The 21771-nt window shown below is 34.6% G+C and overlaps 1 protein-coding gene across 1 annotated transcript in view; it reads left to right on the top strand.

Annotated features, from left to right (window-relative positions):
- Nucleotides 1–20396, top strand: part of LOC137642596 (uncharacterized) — a 176806-nt gene extending 156410 nt beyond the window's left edge. Inside the window, exons 2-10 of the mRNA XM_068375292.1 lie at nt 1365–1433; nt 2440–2597; nt 3200–3354; nt 3549–3703; nt 8771–8865; nt 11270–11414; nt 11619–11823; nt 11986–12125; nt 12235–20396. Of these exons, the coding sequence (XP_068231393.1) occupies nt 1365–1433; nt 2440–2597; nt 3200–3354; nt 3549–3703; nt 8771–8865; nt 11270–11414; nt 11619–11823; nt 11986–12125; nt 12235–12317 (1205 nt within the window). The 3' untranslated portion in view covers nt 12318–20396. The remainder of the gene's footprint in view (nt 1–1364; nt 1434–2439; nt 2598–3199; nt 3355–3548; nt 3704–8770; nt 8866–11269; nt 11415–11618; nt 11824–11985; nt 12126–12234) is intronic.
- Nucleotides 20397–21771: the final 1375 nt, after the last annotated feature.

Raw genomic sequence — 21771 nt, 5'->3', positions numbered from 1 at the left:
GGGGTAGGTCAAAATTTGTTGGTCATTCAAGATTTGTTTGTTGATCAAAATTTGGTAGACAATAACAAATCAGTGGTTGAAATAACTATATGTCAAATAATATTTGGTGGTTGATCAAAATTGCCTTTGAATAGAAAATAGGTGTTTGATAATATGATTGGTGTTTCATTTAAAGTTTGCTTAATTATAACTTGGTGAGGAGTTAAAATTTGGCGGTAAAAAGGTATTTAATGGAAAATAAAAATTCTCTAGTCAATTAAAAACTTGATCAATTTGATATGACAGTTGTACCAGAATGAATGATTGGCTCTGTTTAGCATTTATCTCTATACAGAATATAGCATTCTGTTTTTCAAATGTTTGAAAATCCACGTCTAAGGGTGGAACTCTCGTGTTGAATCGTTAAGAAGTCTATTTCTTCATACCCAATGAATGACTCTATTATCGGGACAGTATATTTCTGGGTGTACAGTAGTGTGTTTAAACTTCATTAAATTAGCCTTTGATGTATTTATCTGTGAATAGTTTCTATCTTTCTATTATCGTGAATGTTGTATAGGAAGAAAGGTAAAAGCACAAGCCTTATTCCCGTTAGGCTGGAAGTCTCTCTTTCGTTTTTACCCAGTCATAGTAAGCAGCATTAAAATCAAACTCTTTATATAGCATTTGTTGTATCGACGTCTGCTAGAATATAGTTTTGGAAGATTGGCTAAAATAAATTTTGAGCCAGTTAGGCATTCATTTTGCTGTTGATTTTTTAATTGCAATTCTGTTCCTGGATAGTACGGTGTTAACGCGTTTGCCTACCATTCACATGTCAGTAGATCGATCCCAGTTCGGAACCGTGAGTTTAAGCTTTTAATTGGGGAGGAGACCTCTGTGGTTGGGCACCACAATGGGTGTGGAGGTTGGGCTTACTTAGCTAACGTTCTGATGAGCATCTTTTCGGATGGTACTGGAACTGAAACCAGATATCTTTACCTTTATAAACAATAATTATTTATTTGTCATAAACTGTAAGCCTGTGCAATGGTTTTATATCAAAGGAATTGATGTTGGACTCTTCCTTTTGAAACTTTTTTTGCAGATTTTATTTTTGATTATCTATTTTTATACAAATTTTTTTTTTCAATAAGTCACTTTTAATCCTCATTGATACATTATTTATTGAACATATACTGGATCCACATGTAAAATTCTCAGCTATTATAGTTTTGTTCAAGCATATGAAATTAAGATGACTGGAGGTGTTTGTGTATTTTTTTTTTTTTTTTTTTTTTTTTTTTTTTTTTTTTTTTTTTTTTACAATATTTTCTGTTCGTTGTCTCATTGCAATGCCCTAATGCTTTCTCCTGTATTTCCAGTAACTACCCCGCATCCACCTGAAAGACCTTGGATCCGTTTAGTGGAATCTGATTTAACTAAGCCGTCATGTGAGTAAACATCCTTCGTTAATAATGTTATACTGTAGTTGCACTAGGTTTTCTCCTGGACAGATTCTAATGTCAGGAGTAGGATCTTTCGTGCCCCGTCAGCCTTTGCCTGAATTTCATCTGGTCTAGGTAGCTCTTCGGCATTGCCCTTAACTTATGAATTTTTTCGCCTTTCTTTGTCACCTGTCAAAACCATCCCAGTTATTGAGATTTATCTGGTGACCAGCCTCTTGCCACAGTATACCCTACCTATCTTTTTTCTCAGCTGTATTTTGCCATTGATATACTCTTATTCAACAACCTTCACTTCCAAGTCACCTTTGGCAATCCTTCTACTGGATACTTTTCACACTATTCCCCTTACTGTATTTGTGTATCATCACGACAATACTCCTATTCCAACTAACCGTTTTGGTCCATTCATTTACCACATTTTCATAAGTTTAGACAAGCCCATGAATGGCAGTCATCATTCTGCTTGTTCAGTCTGATTCAGTTTCTTTCTTATCTCATTCACCCTTGCATCATTCAACATGGCCTTCTCATCTTTTACAAAATTTCATTCTCTTGCTCTTTTCTGTCCTTTTCTCTTTTATTACAATTTGGCTGTCATGTTTCCCCAATCCTAATGATATCTACACCCTTCTAGAAAAGCTGTGCTCGAGAAGGCTGGTGATGATATTGATGATGCATGACATTTCTTTAAGCTACTTCCATCGTCTTTTTGATAGTAGGATATATCCATATCTCAGTTTCTGTTTGAGTGATTACTTCTCTATGTATATTGTTTTATTGATTTCTTGTGCCTATCATAGTAAAGTGCATGTTATGTCATACAGTATTTGGCAAAAGAATATTGCAATTGATTACTCTACAGCAGTTAGTGTTGATTCTGTAGCATTATCATTTAAAAAGTAAACAAATTTTAGCATTCTTTATAGTGAATTTATGTAAATTACTCTATTTTAGGAATGGTCTATGCTAATTATTTTTTTTTTATTTTCAGGTATATTCACTGTTATGTGTTATAATGTATTGTGTGACAAATACGCTACGCGGCAAATGTACGGTTATTGTCCGTCATGGGCGTTAGAGTGGGAATATAGAAAGAAAGGGATCATGGACGAAATAAAGCACTATATGGCAGATATCATTACTCTTCAGGTAAATTATCATTCTCTCTTCTCTGAGGAGGGACAGTAATTTTGTTGGTAGTATTGATTTTCAAGTATGGAACGCTTATGGCCATCAATTTTGCTGGATAGCCTGCAAGATTGTTCACTGGCTCCTCATTTCCTCTATGTTTTGTTTGATCGCCTGTAGTTTGGCTATCACTCTTGTTTTCAAATTTTGCTCTGTGTCATAGCTTCAGTGTCATGTCGTTCTACAGTTTTTGATATGAGACTCAAAATAACTTTCCCTGGCATAGTATATTTACCTTTGGCTGTAGTCATTGTAGTTCTAACAAACTTATTTGTTTTTAGTTGCATTTGTTTTACCTTTTTGATACTTTTTATCAGCCATTTATGTTTAAATTTGTTTAGATTATAGCATTTTGTACTTTGACTTTTTCTTCTGTGTAGGGTTATGTTGATGATAGTTGATTTAGTCTGCCGTTTGTATACTCATTATGAGTAATGATAACAATTTAACAGGAATTACCATTTTTGTAACTTTTTAAGCTCATTAATATTTCCAAATTGTGGGTTTCATGAATATTTTCGTCCCATTTCTAGATAAACTAATGGGTACATTTCTTTTTGCAGGAAGTGGAAACCGACCAATTCTACAATTTCTTCTTACCAGAACTTAAAAACGAGGGATACGAAGGAATATTCTCTCCCAAGTCCCGAGCGAAGCATATGACAGAAAGCGAGAGGAAGTATGTTGATGGTTGCGCCATTTTCTGGAGAACAAACAAGTAAGTAGAAATATGTAATAGAATGTACCATTGCACTAAAGTAACTAACTTCTGTAGCAAATATAATTCAAATATCATATGCTTTATTGACTGCTATGTATGAATAAGTAACGAAACTAGTAAACATATTTCATTTTATACACTTATGTTGTACTTAGATTGAAGTGAGATGTTAATTTTCATGTACATTATAGGTTTGCCCTGGTTAAAGAGCGCTTAATTGAATTTAACCAACTTGCTATGGCCAATCATGACGGTTCTGAAGATATGCTGAACCGCGTTATGACGAAGGACAACATTGGTCTTGCCGCTTTACTTGAAACTAAAGAAGCAGCCTGGGAAAACTCTGGTAAGTAATTTCAATAGGTCGAAGATTATTTATCACATACATACATATACGAAGGCACTTCCCCCAATTTTGTGGGGTAGCCGACATCAACAAATGAAACAAAACAAATAGGGGAACTCTACTCTCTACGTGCCACAGCCCACCCTCCCCCGTTATCCACCACAGATGAAGCTTCATAATGCTGAATCCCCTACTGCTGCTAACTCCGCGGTCATCTAAGGCACCGGAGGAAGCAGCAGGGCCTACCGGAACTGCGTCACAATCGCTCGCCATTCATTCCTATTTGTAGCACGCTCTCTTGCCTCTCTCACATCTATCCTCCTATCACCTAGAGCTTTCTTCACTCCATCCATCCACCCAAACCTTGGCCTTCCTCTTGTACTTCTCCCATCAACTCTTGCATTCATCAGGACATAAGAATGAAAAGTATTAAGGTTAAAGGGAATAGCCGTATGTATGTAACATACTCTTGCTATGTACTTACTGTAAGAATTTATTAAATGCAATGTGAAGGACAAAATGTTACATATACATAACATTTTAATGCTTTTATTGATGGAGTAATGCAAGTAGTCAGATGGACATTACAAAATCAGAACACAAAATCAAACCATTGTTCTCTAGTCTTTGGTAGTGGCATAGCCTCTGTACCATGGTCTTCCATTATCTTGGGTTAGAGATATCTTGCTTGAGGGTACACTTGGGCACGCTATTCTGCCTTGTTTCTCTTCTTTTTGTTATTTTTAAGTTTTTATCCTCTTGTTATTTTCAAGTTTTATTAGTTTATATATGAAAGATTTATTTTAATATTATTATTGTTCTTAAACTTCTCTTGTAGTTTTTCCTTATTTCATTTCTGCACTGGGCTATTTTCCCTGTTGGAGCCCTTGGGCTTATAGCATCCTACTTTTCCAACTAGGGTTGTAGCTTAGCAAGTAGTAGTAAAAATGATAATAATAATAATAGTATTGATGATGATGATGATGATGATGATGTAGTACCTAGATTACCAATGAGATTGATTTTGAATTAATGATTGAGTGGCTGATGTTTTCAGTTGATATAGTGTTCATTGGGTTTAGTGACCATAGATTGAATATTCATGAAGAGTATGAGTGGTTTTAAGACAAGGGAGATAATAGTAAATGTGAGCAAGACAGAGGTTTTGAGGGTAAATGGAAACCAGAAAGATGAAGCAATTGATGTTGATATGGATGATTACAGAATGGAAACTTCTAATTCATATAGGTCTTTGAAATAAATTGTGGTGATTGTAGAATGAGTAAATAGTCAGCAATGGTTGTTGATATGGATGATTGAAGAATGGAAATATCTAACTCATATAGGTCTTTGAAGTAAATTGTGGTGATTGTAGAATGAGAGAATAAATAGTCATAAAATAGGCAAAGTAAGATTAGATGTATTGCTATAAAGTAAGGCAGTAAATAGCATTGAGGGGTTTCCCACTGTTGGTGCAGAAATCAAGAGTATCTTGAATATTTCAATGGAATTGAGTGGGGAGTGTTTTGATCAAGAGTGACATAAAAAAGCATATAGAATCAAATCTTAACCGATGAGGAGCTCAAGTAGCTATTGGAATCATCTTCAGAAGAATGTAAAAAAAATTTATGCAGAGCCATTAATTTTAAATATCAGATAGTTCTTAATGTTCTATAGGTGTAAGTGCCAAGAGAGCTGATCCTCAAGTATAATCGCTCTATTGAGCAAAGCTTCGTTATCATCCAAGGGATAACAGCATGCCTTCAACTACAGAAGGGCTTGGTTGATAAGGCACGACAAAAGAAGAAACAACTTAACATTACAATGTTTCTCACATATATATTTGCAATTTAGAAAATCCAACCATCTGCACATTAACGTCCTTAAAATGCAAGCATCTTTTCTAACCCTGCAAGCATTCCAAGTATGTAGTGTTGAAGAGCGACAACACCACCAAAGAGAATTACATCAACAAACATTCCACACTAGAGTTGTCAGTCAGGTACATTCAGGGGACAAGGAATGTACAAGCAGACACACTCGGTTGCCTGGGGGCAGATTGTAGGGTCGGAGAGGTCCCCACATCCTTGCGTAGTGGAGAGGCTCCTTTTGCTGTGGGGATCCTCTGTGATTGACTCGTTTGTCACTCTTGATTAGTTAGGAGATTTATTTTGACAATTTATTTTAAGTAAGAGTATTTAGAATACTGTAGTACAGTATTATACAGTAGTTAAAAGGTTATTAAGTGTAAAACTACAGTATTATTCGAAAGGGTGGATATATATAGATATATAGAGAAGATTGTGAGAAAAACATTAAGATATTTGTTTATAATAAGTAAATAGGCAATACAGTGATAATTAGTGAAGAAACGAGTTGTTTACGTGACAACACAGTGACGTCAGGTCGCATGATGATGTTAGTAAAGGAAATTGTCGGAGGGGTAGTCAGCTGATTGGATTCATTGTGATTGAACTACAGTATATTGGTGGTGGGCGTGCGCACTCTCTTGTCTGTATTGGTTTGTATATATCTAGTGATGGAATTTTTTTGTGTTGATAAGCTGACATCAGATAAAGAAGGTAAATACTGTATAGTAAAAATAGTAAATTTATATACACTGCTAAATAGGAAGTTCCCAGGGTTATGCTCCCCCATTCCAGACCCATGGACTGTATTGTATTCAAAGATGCCTACCAACACCCATGGGCCGTATTCAAAGACGCTTTCCAACAGCCATGGGCTGTATTTGAAGACTCCTTCCAACACCTTTGGAATCATATAGATGCGTCCACCTTTACTCTTTACAGCCTGAGTGTTAATTATGCCAAGACTCGGAATGCCCCTGGTGGCTCCCAGATGGCCTCATGCCAAATTGATGCCAAAAAACTTCAAATCATTCATTCATTCATTCATTTGTGCCAAATTGTATCCCAATCTGTTAGCATTTCTCTGTTAGCATTTCTATTGGAGGTCCCGAGAGAACTTCCCCAATGGTCCACACTCCTCTGTCAGCATCACCTTCAGAGATACCACCAATCTGTGGTGTTGCTGGAACTTCACAGTTGAAGGATAGCCAGCATATCTTTGGAGCGAAAGGTTTTTCATGAGGCACTGCACAGGAGATTTCTTGGCATCTGCGACGGTCCTCTGCAGGTATCTACCAGGGAAAGTTGGGCATCTTCTGTGAGTGGTGTTGTAGAGGGGATACTTCATCAGTCAAACAAACTCAGTGAAGATCACGGATTTCTCCGTTTTTCTTCATTGAAAGAAGCACCTGTCAGTTGTGGCTATCAAATGCTACTGCTCAGCCTTGGGCATAGTCTTTCGACTAAAGAGTACAGTATAGACATCTCCTTGTAGGCCTCTATGCTCATGAAGTGCTTCAAGTGGTCTTGCCCACCTTGGGACCTCAGGCTCCCGCCGTGCGACGTGATTCTCATTCTCAAGGCTCTTACGTGTACCTTGTTCAAGCCTTTTAGAAGGTTTTCAGACAGAAGTCGGTCTTTTAAAACTGTCATTTTGCTAGCCTTAGCATTGGCAAAGAGAGTAGGTGAGTTCTCGGTCTCACTTACTTAGTTTTCCATGTTGAATAGTGGAAGGAGGTCTCCTTTAGTTTTGTGCTTAGCTTTTTGGCCAAACCCAGAACATATCAATGTACGATCCTCGGTTCAAGACCTTCCCCATCTCCTCAGGTGTGTCCAGTAATGGTGCTGCTCTGGTATCTGAAGAGGACCCAACACCTCAGGCTTGAGTATCAGTGACTGTTAGCACTGACACAATCATGAAAGAGGTGTCAAAAAACACATCTCTTTCTGGCTTCGGGAGACTCATAAAGCATATGTCCTCAACTGATGAGAGAGTTGAGGTACCAACTAGGACCAGAGCTCACAAAGTCAAGGGTATAGGCCCCACCTCAGCTTTCAAGAGAAACTTATCAGTCAGACATGCATTGAAGGCTGGGGTGTGGAAGTGCCAAACCACCTTCATGGCCTTTTATCTATGGGAGTATACCCACTAGTCCCTTGATACATTTGTTCTTTGTCCTATGGTGGCTGCTCGACTAGTTGTGCAACCAGCCCAGCTCCCACACAGGGCAAGAAAAGCATCTTGTCTATGGTAACATGCAGATGTAAATCTAGAATGACTGGCTCTTCTCCTTCAGGTTTTCTGACTCCTCTCTTTAGGATGGGGCGGTCGAAACGTTGCATGCTGGATCTGATTTAATGCTGGTAAGTTACACTTCTGAATTCCATTCTTTAATTCTAAGGAAGTATCTCCCCCATCCTGCCTAATGAGGGGTGGATGATGGAATTTATATCAACCCATTGATCATCATACACCAGGTATATTATTCTGGACTGATTTCTCCATCTGGGGAACTGACCATGTACAATTCTTCTTGGACAGGCTAGGCTCTATCAGCCTTCTCATTTCCATGAGAGACAGATAGGAGGTTTTGGGGATCATTTTCACTCCCATACAGGATTAGGCAGATTATCATTTCTAGGGAAGAAAATTGACCAACCAGTTCAGTTTTTTTTATAAAGGACGAAGGTTTGTTCACATGAATGAACAAATAAATATTTTGAAGTGATTTGTATTTTTCCTAGCTATAGAAACCCGAGTCCTCTACGTTAAACTTCCCTCATTAACCACCTCTCTCATTTCTAAGCTGAAAGGTCAAAATGAGGCTCTTTTGACAGGTGGTTGGGCAGGGCTGCACGCTAACGTTCACCACCTGTACATAGTTAACTACCTTGTTAATGATTTCAGCGGCCATTCTAGCTTATGCTGAAATCATCTGCCCATTTAAAGGACTTGGATTTGTATAGATAGGAAAAATACAAATTACTTTAGAAATTAGTTATTTTTACAATATTTGGATACAATTCTGTACTTATGGATCTTTATTGTGGTCTTGGTGTTACAATATATATAAGATGTATATAAAATATAATGCTTTTCTTATTAAACAAAATTTATTTTAAGTGCCATATTTGATTTAAGAATTACTTAAGGCTATCAGCTACCAGTAATCCAACTAATAGCAATTGCTTTTTCCAGTTCTGCCAGACAAGTCCCAGATCAACCAACACATCCTTGTATGTACAGCACACATCCATTGGGACCCTGAATTTAGAGACGTAAAACTTATTCAGGTAATTAGCATTGAAATTTTTTTTTTTTTTCAAAATTTTATTCTGTAAACAATAAATCTTAACCTATACAGTACAGTACTTTTATCTTTTTATGAGCTTGAATATTTTTAGGAGAGAGGTCAAATCATGACTAGTATAACTCATTTAAAATTTTACTGATGTTTGCTTTGTTGAGTTTGTAGTAATTAAATAGTTAAACATGCTGAATTAACTTTCTTTTGGGAATACAGGGGTATTGTCAACTGAATTTTTCATTAGATACCCTAATTCCCATTTGTGACTCTGCCCTGGATTTTTTGCATTTTTACTCTCCCTGGTTTGTTACTGGTTGATATTACTTATGAAAAAAAAATTGTAAAGTGCTCAGAAATGTAATACCTGGAATGGTTTTTCCATCCATGTCTTCCAATTGCCAAGAGTAGTTAATGGAACTTCTGGAGTGGGCTGATCCATTGGATGTGCCACTTAAGGAAAATAGCAAGTTGCTGCCATGAGTCCCATTTTTTATTCTTTCATAAGAGTAATCGTCTGACTTCTAGCAAAATTTTATTTTTAGAAACAATACTTAGCAACTAGGGGAAATATTGAGTGTAACGATGATCAGGGGTACAATGTTTTACATTAGCAAAACAGGCTCTTTTTCCATAAATTTGAGATCAAAGATCAATTCGTATCCCTTAGGGAAGTTTTTATCCTTCCATACCAACCAAATTGATTTGAACTAGATTTCAACTTGTGCTTTCTGTCTCTAGAAAGATGAGATGGCTGATCGTGAAACCCTTTAATAGATGGTTAGAAGTTAAGAAAGTCACTCTACCTTTATCAACTCTTCCACTAGAATGGGCTTATGTCTAGAATTATGGATATCATAGCAGGAGACAATTTGCTACTCTAACCACATAGTTGGTAGAATTTGGGACATAGTACTGTGAGATAGACATTGAAAGAAATATAGAGTGGATCACCTAGTTTCTGCAGATAACTGCCCATATATGAGATGTTACAACAGGCAGGTGACTGATCCTCTTATCTAATTATATGATTGAATTTATATAACATACCCCTGCAGATCAGAATTGGTAGAATCAGTGTGATAGTCTGTTAGGAAAGAGACTTTGAGGGTCTATGCACTGAACTTGACTTAAAGGAGGAATATTTCAATGCCCCTCTCTTTTTTCCATCAATGAAATATCTAGCATTGTTTGCTAGCAAAAGTTCCAGTTTGAGATGGTTTCTGGTTCTCTTGTTTTATTTCTCCATATGTCAGATTCCCTGACATTTGGGAAAGGATAAAAGTTTTCACTCAATGTAATAGAGCTACATACCTGAATGTGATTACCAATACAGTATAGAAATGATCATTTTATCTGAATGGGTGAGAGGTTGTCTCTTTGCTCCAGAAACAACTATTGCCCGGCAGGGGAGAGGTTGTCTATTTATTCCATGTAATTCCTATTCGTATGGCCACATGGTGCCAATCTCAGAATAGGCACTTTGTTTCAACAAAATATGTGGTTCCACACATCTCTTTCAAGTTCCATCACCTTAACAGCATCTCTCAAAGGCGTATAAAGCAGTGACTAATATAAGAAAACCCAGCTGTAATCTCGGTTATCTTGGTAGAGGTAGAACCTCTTTGATCAGGTAGCCTGTGGAATTGGCTGTTACCAGACTACGGACTACCTTTGAGACCTTAGGGAAATTTCCTACGTAATCATATTCATATTAGAAAATTAGCTTATGCTATGTTCTAAGTATGATAATCATATGTACAGTACTGTATTGTAATAACAACCACTTGATCACATGAATGCTAGCGCTCAACCAAGGCATGCATTACATTAATTAGACCACAAAAGGAAGAAAACCCTGAATTTGGGTACCTAACTTGATATTGTTCTTGAAAGTGATCAAAATGCATGACCAGAAAGAACAACTTTATTCCAGCAGCTACTAAAACGCAAGTGGTGGTTGAGGGTTTTGTGTGACCTAGGTATGGCAACGATAACTGAGAGGATGGTTCCTTTCCAGGCTGCCGTGAATGATGTCACACATGGTCAACAACTTTCAGCTACTGAGGTGCTATAGCAAGTTCAAATGAGCCTGAACTTGCAGGTTAAAAGAATTGTATTAATAATTGGAACATTCACTAATGTTGTTGATGGTGTTTATATAATTTTCATTGATGTTGTTTAGTTATAGACATGACTAATTGTAATTTTATCTATTTTGGAAATATATAGCTAACTGTTCACAACAGGATTTATAACTTGATGAATCCAAGTTACAAATGGGGAATAATTGATAAAATATGACTGATTGCCTTATCTAAAACTGTAAATGGTACCGGTAAAATGGTTAATGCAGTACTATTCAATGTATCTAAGGAGTTTTGATTTTTCAGACAATAATGCTGATGAGTGAGATACGTCAAATAATAACTCAGATTGTTGAGGAATTCCAACATCGAACCAGGTCTGGCAGGAAATTGGATCCCAATGCCATTCAGTTGCTGCTGTGCGGTGACTTGAATTCTCTTCCTGAATCTGGTGATTATTATTTTTCACTTTTTAGTATCAAAATTAAGCAAAATTCATTGCTTTAGTTGGCAGAAGATGTTTTTGATATCTGTAGATCAGTTTTTAAGTTCTCCTTGTGGGATTTAATGGTGCTAAAGCCCCCTAAGGGACTCACTGATGAAGTAGTGATTTTTCTCTTTTATTTACAAGTTCTTAATGGCTGTTATTTTACAGGTGTGGTGGAATTCCTAACAAAGGGGAATGTTTCAATGGATCATGAAGACTTCAAAGGATTTGGTTATAAGACTTGTCTCCAGAAAATAGCCATGGCCAATGCCTCTAACCCTGCTTTAGTGAATACAAATTCCAACATCTACACTCACTCTTTTAGATTATCTGCAGCATATGATTTTTCCATCATGGCATACACAAATTATACGTGAGTGAAAATGCTACAGTAGTTTCATGTCTGCAACAATTTGATTTGTAGTGCTTGTATTATTTGTAGTACCCTGCATACATAATTGTATCAATAAGTATATTTAAACTGAAATATTTTTTTTTTTCATCTTTAAATTAACTAAATTTTCTTCTCATGCAGGTATGATTTTAAAGGAATCATAGATTACATCTTCCAAAACTCTGACACAATGACAGCCCTAGGGGTCCTGGGCCCAATTGACCCAGAATGGTTTAGGGAAAACAAAGTTATGGGATGTCCTCACCCCCATATCCCATCAGGTAACATTATATCTCAATTAATTTATATGAGATAGTGTACAGAAGTGTCATTCGTAATATTATATTTATGTATTTATATATTTATGGAAATCTTGTTTTTTTTCTTCAGATCATTTCCCACTTCTGGTGCAGCTGGAAATGCGTCCTGCACCATTGTCTCTAAACCACCCTAATGGCCTCCTTCACCGGTAGCTTGGGCATTAGACTTGTCTGAATTGGACGTCACTTTCTCCACACGTGACGTAATGTGGACAAATAAAAATGACGTGGTAGAAATCGCTGTGTCCAAACCTCAGGTCTCGAGTGTGGAGTTCATTTGGTACATTAATCAAGTGTTTGGGCAAATCCTTATTTATTGGTGTAAAACTTCCGTACTGGGTTCCTTTTTTTCTCGATCTTGAAAATATGATAACCTATTTTCTTGAACTAAAAACTTAACAGGGCCCATGTAGCTGTGTCATATTGTGTGCAGCAGTTGCCCTTACACCTGCCACACCAATGAGGCCTTGTTCATTGTGTATTATGAGGAGAGCTCACTTGTGTGAGATCAGTGGCACTCGAAAAGATTTTATCTCTTAACTGGCCTAAAAATTAGTTTGAAGGACTGTCAAGGTTTAGGCTTAAGAAGATATTTTGGTGAGTATTGGGAAATAACGACATTTCTGTACAAAATTGTAGCTAATACTTAGGGAAGTTTTTAATATTGGGGGGATAATGCAAGAAAAAGTTCCATTACTCTTGTTTTGGCTTCCAAGTATTTGCTCTGGCAATCACACTAGAGCTTCAGCCAACTTGATCTCACTGTGTTTTGGTGGGCCCCAGCATTCCTTGCAATTAAACTATGGTCCCTTTCCCTTTCTTTTATCATCATCATCATCAGCCTTTGATATATTTTATTTAAACTTCCTGATTCTCATGTAATTGAACTCCATTAAAGCCTTGTATATTAAAGGTTGTACTTTTTTATGGCAAGCATTGTTAATGTAATGCTGAGTGCAGCATGTCCTGAAATGGTCTATATAGATTTTTTTAATGAACTATAATCTTGCTGAGACCATTATCTATCTAAGTCAATGTACATATTTGTTAGGACTGTATTCAGTGAAACATAGTTCTATTAAATTTTCAATCAGAAGTTTTGAGTTGGCAGTATGCCAAATTGTTTTCTATGTTAATGACAGCCTCTTGTAGTTTCAGTCCAGATTTTTTCTTTACTTTGTAAAGACATTGAAGTTGTCTCACCATAATCCTTTTTTTTTTTTTACAGTCAGGAAACTAGTAAGACCATTTTCATTTATAATTATGTAATGTTTTACCTATTGAAGTAATTCCCTTTTCATGACCAAATTTATTCTTTACCAATAACTTTTTAATCCTAGAACTGTTTATTTTCCCTAAAGGAATTGATTAAAGGATTATTAATTTGTAAATTAACTTTTTTCCACTAAGCTTTTTCAATGTATTGATTTAGGTAGATATTGGAAGAAGCTTAATTATTTAAAATTAAGATATTGTGCATTAGTCACAGAAATAAGAAAATAGCTGTTATATTTTGTTTTAACCAGATCTATATAACCAATCTGCATACATACATTCTCTCAAAATTCATAAATCCAGATTTATTTATAAATCCTTCCTATATGCGAGAAACCTGCAAAGCAGTCATTTAAGATTTTTTTTTTTTTTTATCTTGGGCTGCTCCTCATTTTTAAAATCATCTGAAACACACCCAGCTGATCATTCAAAGCATAGGACATCTAGCATTCTCTACTACTTTGTTGCTATTCTGTTAACACTTATTATTAGGTATTTGTAGTGGAGTGTGTGTGTGTGTGTGTGTGTGTGACCTGGGGTAGGTTGCTGTGCACATAGGAGGACACACGGTGATAGTTTTGGGAAACGAGTGTCGTGCAGAAACAGTCATGGGCGGTCTTTTTAAGCATATAGTGTATCTGAATCTCTCAATTATATTTACTTGTAAAGTATAAATGAAAGAAATACGCTTTATTTGCATAGTATTTGATACACAATAAATATCTAACAGTAGATATATGTCTTGTATTTTGAAATTATGAACATTAAGTCATGTGCCTGTAGTAATTGATTTTCCTTCATGATTTGTAGGAAGTAACAGAATACTTATCTTTAAAGGTTCCATCCATGGCTGTTGTATTTCCTTTAAATATTTCCATATGATGGGATCTCGTCAGAATTCTGTTTAAAAAACTGCATGTGTTTCACAAATCTGCATGACACTAGAAAGAATTCAAGAGTAAAAGAATAAACGGTACTTGTACAATATTGGACCAGGCCAACTGCAAAACTTATCAGTTGTGCATTTGGCTTAGTATAGCAAACTGTCAGGCTTTGCTTGTTTCCATTCATTTTGAATGTGATATAATTCTTAGTGTTTATCTTCCCTTTAGCAGTCGGTCTAAACAATAATTTTTTTGTGAAAATGAACCTGGTTCATGGCTATATTACATCACAGATAATACCATGCTAACACAACAGCAGTTCTGAGGATTCACATAACCTGGTAAAACTTTTTGATAATATCTTGCTTTTGTGACATTGGCAATTACTGACCCCAGAAATGAGTAAATTTAGCAAATGTGTGAAATTTCAGTTTCATATACTTTATTATTTAAGCAACTTTTTCTTTAGCAAAAATTTAGCTAAAACAATGTGTAATTATAATTTATATATTTTTCATTCTTCTTTAAATATAATACTTGAATGAACTCAACTCAGGAGTTAGTAGTGAAACATATAAAAAGGCAATATTATATATTTGTACCGTCTGTGGTGATGCCTTGTTAGTGGACCTACTGTAAAGGTTTACATTGTTATATGTGACAATAATAAATTCATAGAAATTTTTGATGAAGGTAATTGTTGATATAGTTCACAATCCATGTATGGTAAAGTGTTTGGTAAATTACTTTGCTTTGACATTGCACTAAAATGTGTATGTAAAGGGTTTATGCTATTCCAGCAGTATTTTTTCATTCATTTAATACTTTCATTGATTTATTCATATTCAATTTTAGATAATAAATTGAATAAATTTTAAAAATATTTGTTATTTTTATTTTATTAATTTATCGGGCCATGGTGCCACTTAAGGCTCTTATTCAGTAGGGTGGCTTTGATATCGGCTAAATTTTAAAAGTTTTCATGGCAAGAGGAAAAGTAAGAGTTACTTTAAGTTACTGCCGTGAAGAAATACTCAAGCTTAATCTTAGTTCAGCTGCTGCTATGGTCATTTTCTCCAGTTCTCTTTTGAACAGGAAAGATTTCAGATAACTATTCTTTTATCATGTTCATTCCCGTTACCTGTATACCAATCATGAAAACCCTTTTAGGCAGGTATTACACTATTTTTAGAAGTAGGACACAAATTTGAAAGCAGTTACTTGTATATTTATTTGAAAATTCTTTTAATGTTTTAATGTCTTATCAATATTTATGCATTTCACCATGATAGTTTCCTGATTTAAATTATGACTAAGTAAAGGAAACTTTACTGTTGCAAGCAGTGTGATTAGATGGAGCATGGACACTGAACCAACTGATCTTACTGGCATGAAGTTTTGAGGTACAATTAATGTAAGAAAAAATATTTTCTAAACTTGATATAGTCGATACAGCAAACAAAACATGAATGATTTTATCTAGCGGAAACACTGAAACATGGTTTGGCATTTTCATTTAGATAAGGCACATTGCAATAGAATACACTAGGGGTGAAATATGTAGGGTCTTTGGTATAACTGTTAATCATACCAGTATTTCTCCTTTTCAGTGCAAGATCTCTAAAGTTATAAAACTTTACCCAGTATTTTTGTATATAGACAATTTGAATTTCCTGTTTTTTCTACCTTTTTCCTGTGCCTTTTTTTCTATCAGCTTACAAAAGTGCTAATCTTGTAATATTGATATTTTTATCCAGCAAAGCATATCTCTTTAAGTTACCAGTCTGAGAAAGTACAATGCTATTCCATAAAGTAATGAAATATTCAGATAAAAGTGCAGTATTTTATTCTTGAGCTTCTTCAAGACTTTCTGATCTTTGACAACATAAGCTGCAATAGTGCAAGCAACATTTGTTGTTGTGTAGATATCTGATAAAATAAGAAAATATCTAGTATGAATTAAGATAAAGGTCCAACTTTGAATGGTTTATTAAATAGTCCTTAAATTGTGCATTGTTTTATTGTTTTTTGCTTTTAATTTCTCATACTAGTTCTAGAATAATTTTGGGGAAAACGAGACAAATACTGGAGTGTTGAAATACAGGACTGTACGCTGCAACATGAGAGGAACTTGAATATTAAGTTGTTATTGTTTAATTTAATAAACCATATAATTTAAAGTACATTGGATAGATCAATACTAATAACATGTTTATGCTTAAAATTACTAGATCTCCTTACCAATCTTTTATTTTAAATCAAAGCATTTTAAAGTCAAGTTTATTACAAGGAGAAAGTTTTAATTTCTTTCAATTACATTTTCTTTCATCTTGTAATTTATGTAATTAAATTTAATAGAGTACTCTATAATTAGCAAAGTACATGTGTTACAGTACTTCAAGTATGTAGGTTCTTCAGTTCCAAGTGATGATTCCTTCATTACGCCAAAGTAACATTAAAATTAATTGAAATATAATATGGTGTTATACAAATATGTATTGCTGGCCATAGTATAACTCAAATGAAAGTTAAAAAGAAGTATTTAAAATTGATATCCAAATGTTAGTGGCATTACTATTTCTACATACAATATAGATATTTACTGAGCTTTCTTAATCTTATGAAACTGAGTTTTTGCAATGCTCTTTACTTCAGGGCAAGAAGCTTTATCTGCCTCATATATATCATTGCATGCAATCTAATCACTCCGTCCATGTACATATTTAGTAACACGGAAATGTGAAGCATTTCCTACTTTGACTGTATCGTAACTCAAATTTCTAGATATTCTTACTTTTGATAAAATTACATTATTGCTAATTCTAATTCATTTTTATCCCTCTTCTTCTTATATGAGCCAATTTACATTTCAAAGCTACAAACATATTGTTTATTATTGATACCATCACTTAATTTTCTAATGCCTGTAACTGCAGCTGGATTACTAAATGTTTAAAAGGATTTCAAGACACTTAAATAATAATAATATTAATTGTCAAAACTAAAATAATTGCAAACTACATTACATACTGTAGTGAACATCAGTTCCAAATGGCATTTTGATTTATATAACTAAAGTAAAATATATACAGTACATACATACATCACCTAAAGGTTTCAGTTCTGTTAATTTGAAAAAAACCTTCAGAAAATTTACAACTTGATAATTTTCTTACTTAATCTGAATTTTGGAGTATGGTTTGCAGTAATACATGTAATTTAGAAAACACAACTTAACATTTAATTTCCATATCCAATTTGATCATTAATGCCCATTGCTGGGTTCATTTGCATTGACTGTTCCACTTTCTTGAAAAAAATATTGAATAAAATTTTCTTACCATATTCAGTTTTTGTTGGTAATATTTGTTGTATCTAAATTACTATACCTTAAATGTCTACAGTATTTGGTTGTAATTCAAATTTGTGTTGTATTTGGTTTACAGTACTGTACGGGTAATTTTGTATTGTACAGAAACAATTTTGATTTTATTAAATAAATACTTGCCAGAAAAATAATTCCAGGAAATTTGAAATTATATTTAATTTTGTGAGCATTTGCCTTTTACAAATATTTTCTAAGCCACCCTAATGAATAAACAAAATGAAGACCATGATCTTTTGATATGTTATAATAACACCAGATTTGGGGAAAGAAATAAGTGATACTATTTTATTCATAAACCTAAAACTGATGAGTAATGCAATTTAAACTAAAATAAGAGTCTGTTTAATATCATGCTGTGCTCAAGTCAGAAATCCATGTTAAGCTTTAAGATATACTTGCACAATATATTATTGTAATAGAATAGTTGTTGCAGCATGGGAGTTCTGTGATGAAATTTTATTATAAAGGTTACTGAAATGAGCTGATTGGTATTGAGAATTCCAAAAAAAAAACACCCTGCTGAATGTAGTGTATTTGTTCAAGAACCAGGTTTAAACTTTTTTGTTCTGAAGTGTAATATATAAAGATCCCTCTGACTCTGTAATATTAGTGTTACAAAACTCCCTCTAAATTTCTTTTTAGTATTTAAAAGTAATTTTATGAAACATTGGAGTTACTTAAAATATTTAGGTCCAATGGTTTTTCAACTAAACTCTGAAACTGGTATGATATATTGTGCTTTGTCATGCATGTCACAGATCAGTGTTTTTTATGGTAAGCTTTAGGAAAAGTGCTACTTTTATGTAGTGGATTGTTCTCTAAAGAGGTCATATGATAAAGAAAATTAATTATCGATGGCAGCCATTTTCATGGATAAAGTTTAAATTGATATGGAAGGTTTCTGAAATAGCTTGTCAATGTATATTTTTACTTCTTTCAAAAAGGTTTTTTTAAGCAAGGGAATGTTTTGGCATAAATGTTTATTGCATTTTTAAAATTTGTTTAGGGGATGTAATTATATTTTTAGTATTGGGATTATAGGGAGATTATTGGTTAAGGGTTCTTTATATTTTAAAGTCTGTGAAGTCCCTAGTCAGCAGATCTTCAGGTATACTCTGGTGACAGTTTGCAACATTACTTCATAACATAGGAGGCTACAAATGACTGCCATCAAAATTTGTCAACTTTCTTTCTGAGATTTTCTATTGCAAAGTCTCCTATTCAAAGTTTTATATATATAATATATATTATATATGCAGGACCTCTTATAGAGGCTCTCGTGAACAAATGTTGACGCTTTATATTTGTAGCCAACTTTCTGTTGCTGTTTTGTAAGGCATAATATGTAGTGAGAATGTTTGTAACTGGTTTTGGATTAGATGTGTCATGTCCTCATTAACACTGGAGGGTTGTCTGCTCCAGTGAGTCCGCTTGTGCCGGCTCCTCGGTACATGACCGTTGCACCGCATTAGCCCCACCCACTCAGGCAGTCTGCGTCACATTGTGCTATTATTGTATTTTGAAAGTCTCGGTAGAATCATTCCATCTTGTTAGTTAGCAACTATAAACCAAAATCTTTTGCTCACTCTTAAGGTACATCATGAAGAGAAAAAGCAACTGCCTGATACTTTTTATAATTTGAATAATTTAACGTATCATTGATTACACAATTACCATTGGAAGTAATCACCATATTGCATCACTCATGTATTCATGCCATTCATTTTTTTATCCCCATGCACTTGTATACAGCACATCATCAAGTAACTGCACTTCACCCCCCTCTTTCCCTCTTAGAACATAAGCAAGTTCCATCATGTCACTCAATGTTAAATAGATAATTACACTGACTGGCATATCATATCACAATATACATCATTCTTTTATAATAAATCATCTAAAGTGCTCACACTATGGTAAAAACTTCATTTGGTTAGGCATTACTTTTCTCAAAATGATTTGCTCTTTTGTAACAAATTAATGTGAAGCATTACCTTACAATTTATTTTCCAAGCACAAACATGACCTTTGAGCAGATATTTTCCCCGTTTTTTTAAACTCGCAATTTTATTTGAGCCATGATGTTACCTTAAAAACTAATGGTTATCTTATTAAAAGAAGCACCCTTAGGGTTTATTGGTCTTCTGGAGTGATTTAGGGTATTACACTGTAGCAATGTGTTTAGCTTTTTTTTTTTTTTTTATAATGGTGTTGCTGCTTTACTTTAGAGCCTGTCCTCAATCATGACCTGAAGTAGTCTGTAGTAAGGCTATTTTTTTTTTTTTCATTCTTAAGCAACTAAATTCACTTTGTGAAGCCCAGGTTTTATATGGGATTTGTAGAAGTGATTTGATTAGTTAAGTCAAAATAGTTTTAAAATACTTTTAAGTTAGGACCCAAGTTTTATGGGTTGGCTATGAAGTGGCAGCTAGAGCCAAGCTTGAGGATGGGCTATGGACCAAGTATTGCAGCACAACCAGAAAGTGGTCTGACTCCATGGGATCTTGGGCTAGTGGCGGTGACGGTCCTCAGCAGTACAAAGTGTCTCCCGTGCCCCGTGCAATGGTCATTATCATTATTACTCCACGTCAATTCACCAACCAGTCCTCACCCGACCACGCGGTAGCACACGCGTCTAGACATTTAGTGAGGTTAGAAATTCAGTAATAAAATATTGCAGATTAAGTTTTGTTTAAATAAACATAACCTTTCTTTTATTATGGTCTGCAGAGCACAAGTTTACTCTAAACACTGAGGTTTCATGAAACCTGAGTAGGAATAACTTTCCAGTAGATTCCCGATATCCTTGTATTAATTCTGAATGGACCATGCTGAGCCCCTATAATTAAATTATGATTTTCACTTACTATACTTATGCGGGAAGTATATTGATAGATCAGGCAAGGAAATATTATTGAAGCAGAGCACCAGAAAGGTAAAAATAATAGTGCTGAACTACAATCAAAGCAACAATTAAAAATTCCCATTGCATAAAGTATTAGCAATATATTTTCACTAACCTCAACTTCTAGGCCCTAGCTCTTGGAAATATAGCCAAATTTCATACAGTATATACTGTAATTCAATTTTCAGGACAAAATATACTAGAAAATATAATTCGAATGCCAGTTTAAGTGATGTACTTAACCTTCAGATTCAACTGCATTTCATATTTTAAATACAGTAACACACAGATACAAGTTTCTTTATGCATCTGATTTAATAGAATGAAATCAAATTAGACTGGTCTTTTCTAAGAATATAGGAGCCAAAATCATTATTTTAATAATAAAAGATTTTTTTAGTACCCAACATTCAACTGGCTTTCCTATTGTTAGGAAAATTATAGTTCCCCATTCTCCCACACTCCAACTGCCACCCTCCCCTAAGATAACATGGTTGCTAACCCCATTGCCGTGAGTAAGCTTTATATTTGAATTCCTTTTTTGACATACAGAACTATTAACATCACTGACTTAGGAATTAGATGAACCCAAGGTAAGTATTGAGATAATAAAATTAATAAAATTCTGTATACAGTATTTCAATGACCCTTACCAAAGGTTCAACTGGCTGAATACCACTGACAGAGATGGGAAAGAGGCTAACAAAAATATTAAACTAACCTGAAAACAAAAATGACAGACCAATCTGAAAAAGTTACCCTTGAAGAAATTATCTCGTGGATTCATAACACCAAAAAGTTCTGTACCGGAAGACAGAACTACACCCTCTTTCCTGTTGCAACACAAAGATGATTCTAGGTTGTGGAAATAAAAACAATGTATTGTTTTATCCAAGAAAACTAAAAACAAAATTTCCCATATGGAGCACACAAAACTAACAACTTATAATTAATACCAAGAATTTACTATATACAAATCTAAAATACCCACTTTCACTACAGCATCTGCATTTACCATACGAACTTATGCCCAGCCATCTATTTAAAAGAACCAGGTTTCCTTCAAGGAGTGTTTGACAAATACTGATTTGGTACATCCGTGAGCTGCTGGTAGAACTTTCCAAAGGCAAATTCCTATAAGGGTTCAGCAAGGTA

This window comes from Palaemon carinicauda, chromosome 6, assembly GCF_036898095.1.
Source record: "Palaemon carinicauda isolate YSFRI2023 chromosome 6, ASM3689809v2, whole genome shotgun sequence".
Lineage (NCBI taxonomy): Eukaryota > Metazoa > Arthropoda > Malacostraca > Decapoda > Palaemonidae > Palaemon > Palaemon carinicauda.
Note: the sequence above shows the minus strand (reverse complement) of the source record. Positions and strands in the feature narration are given on the sequence as shown.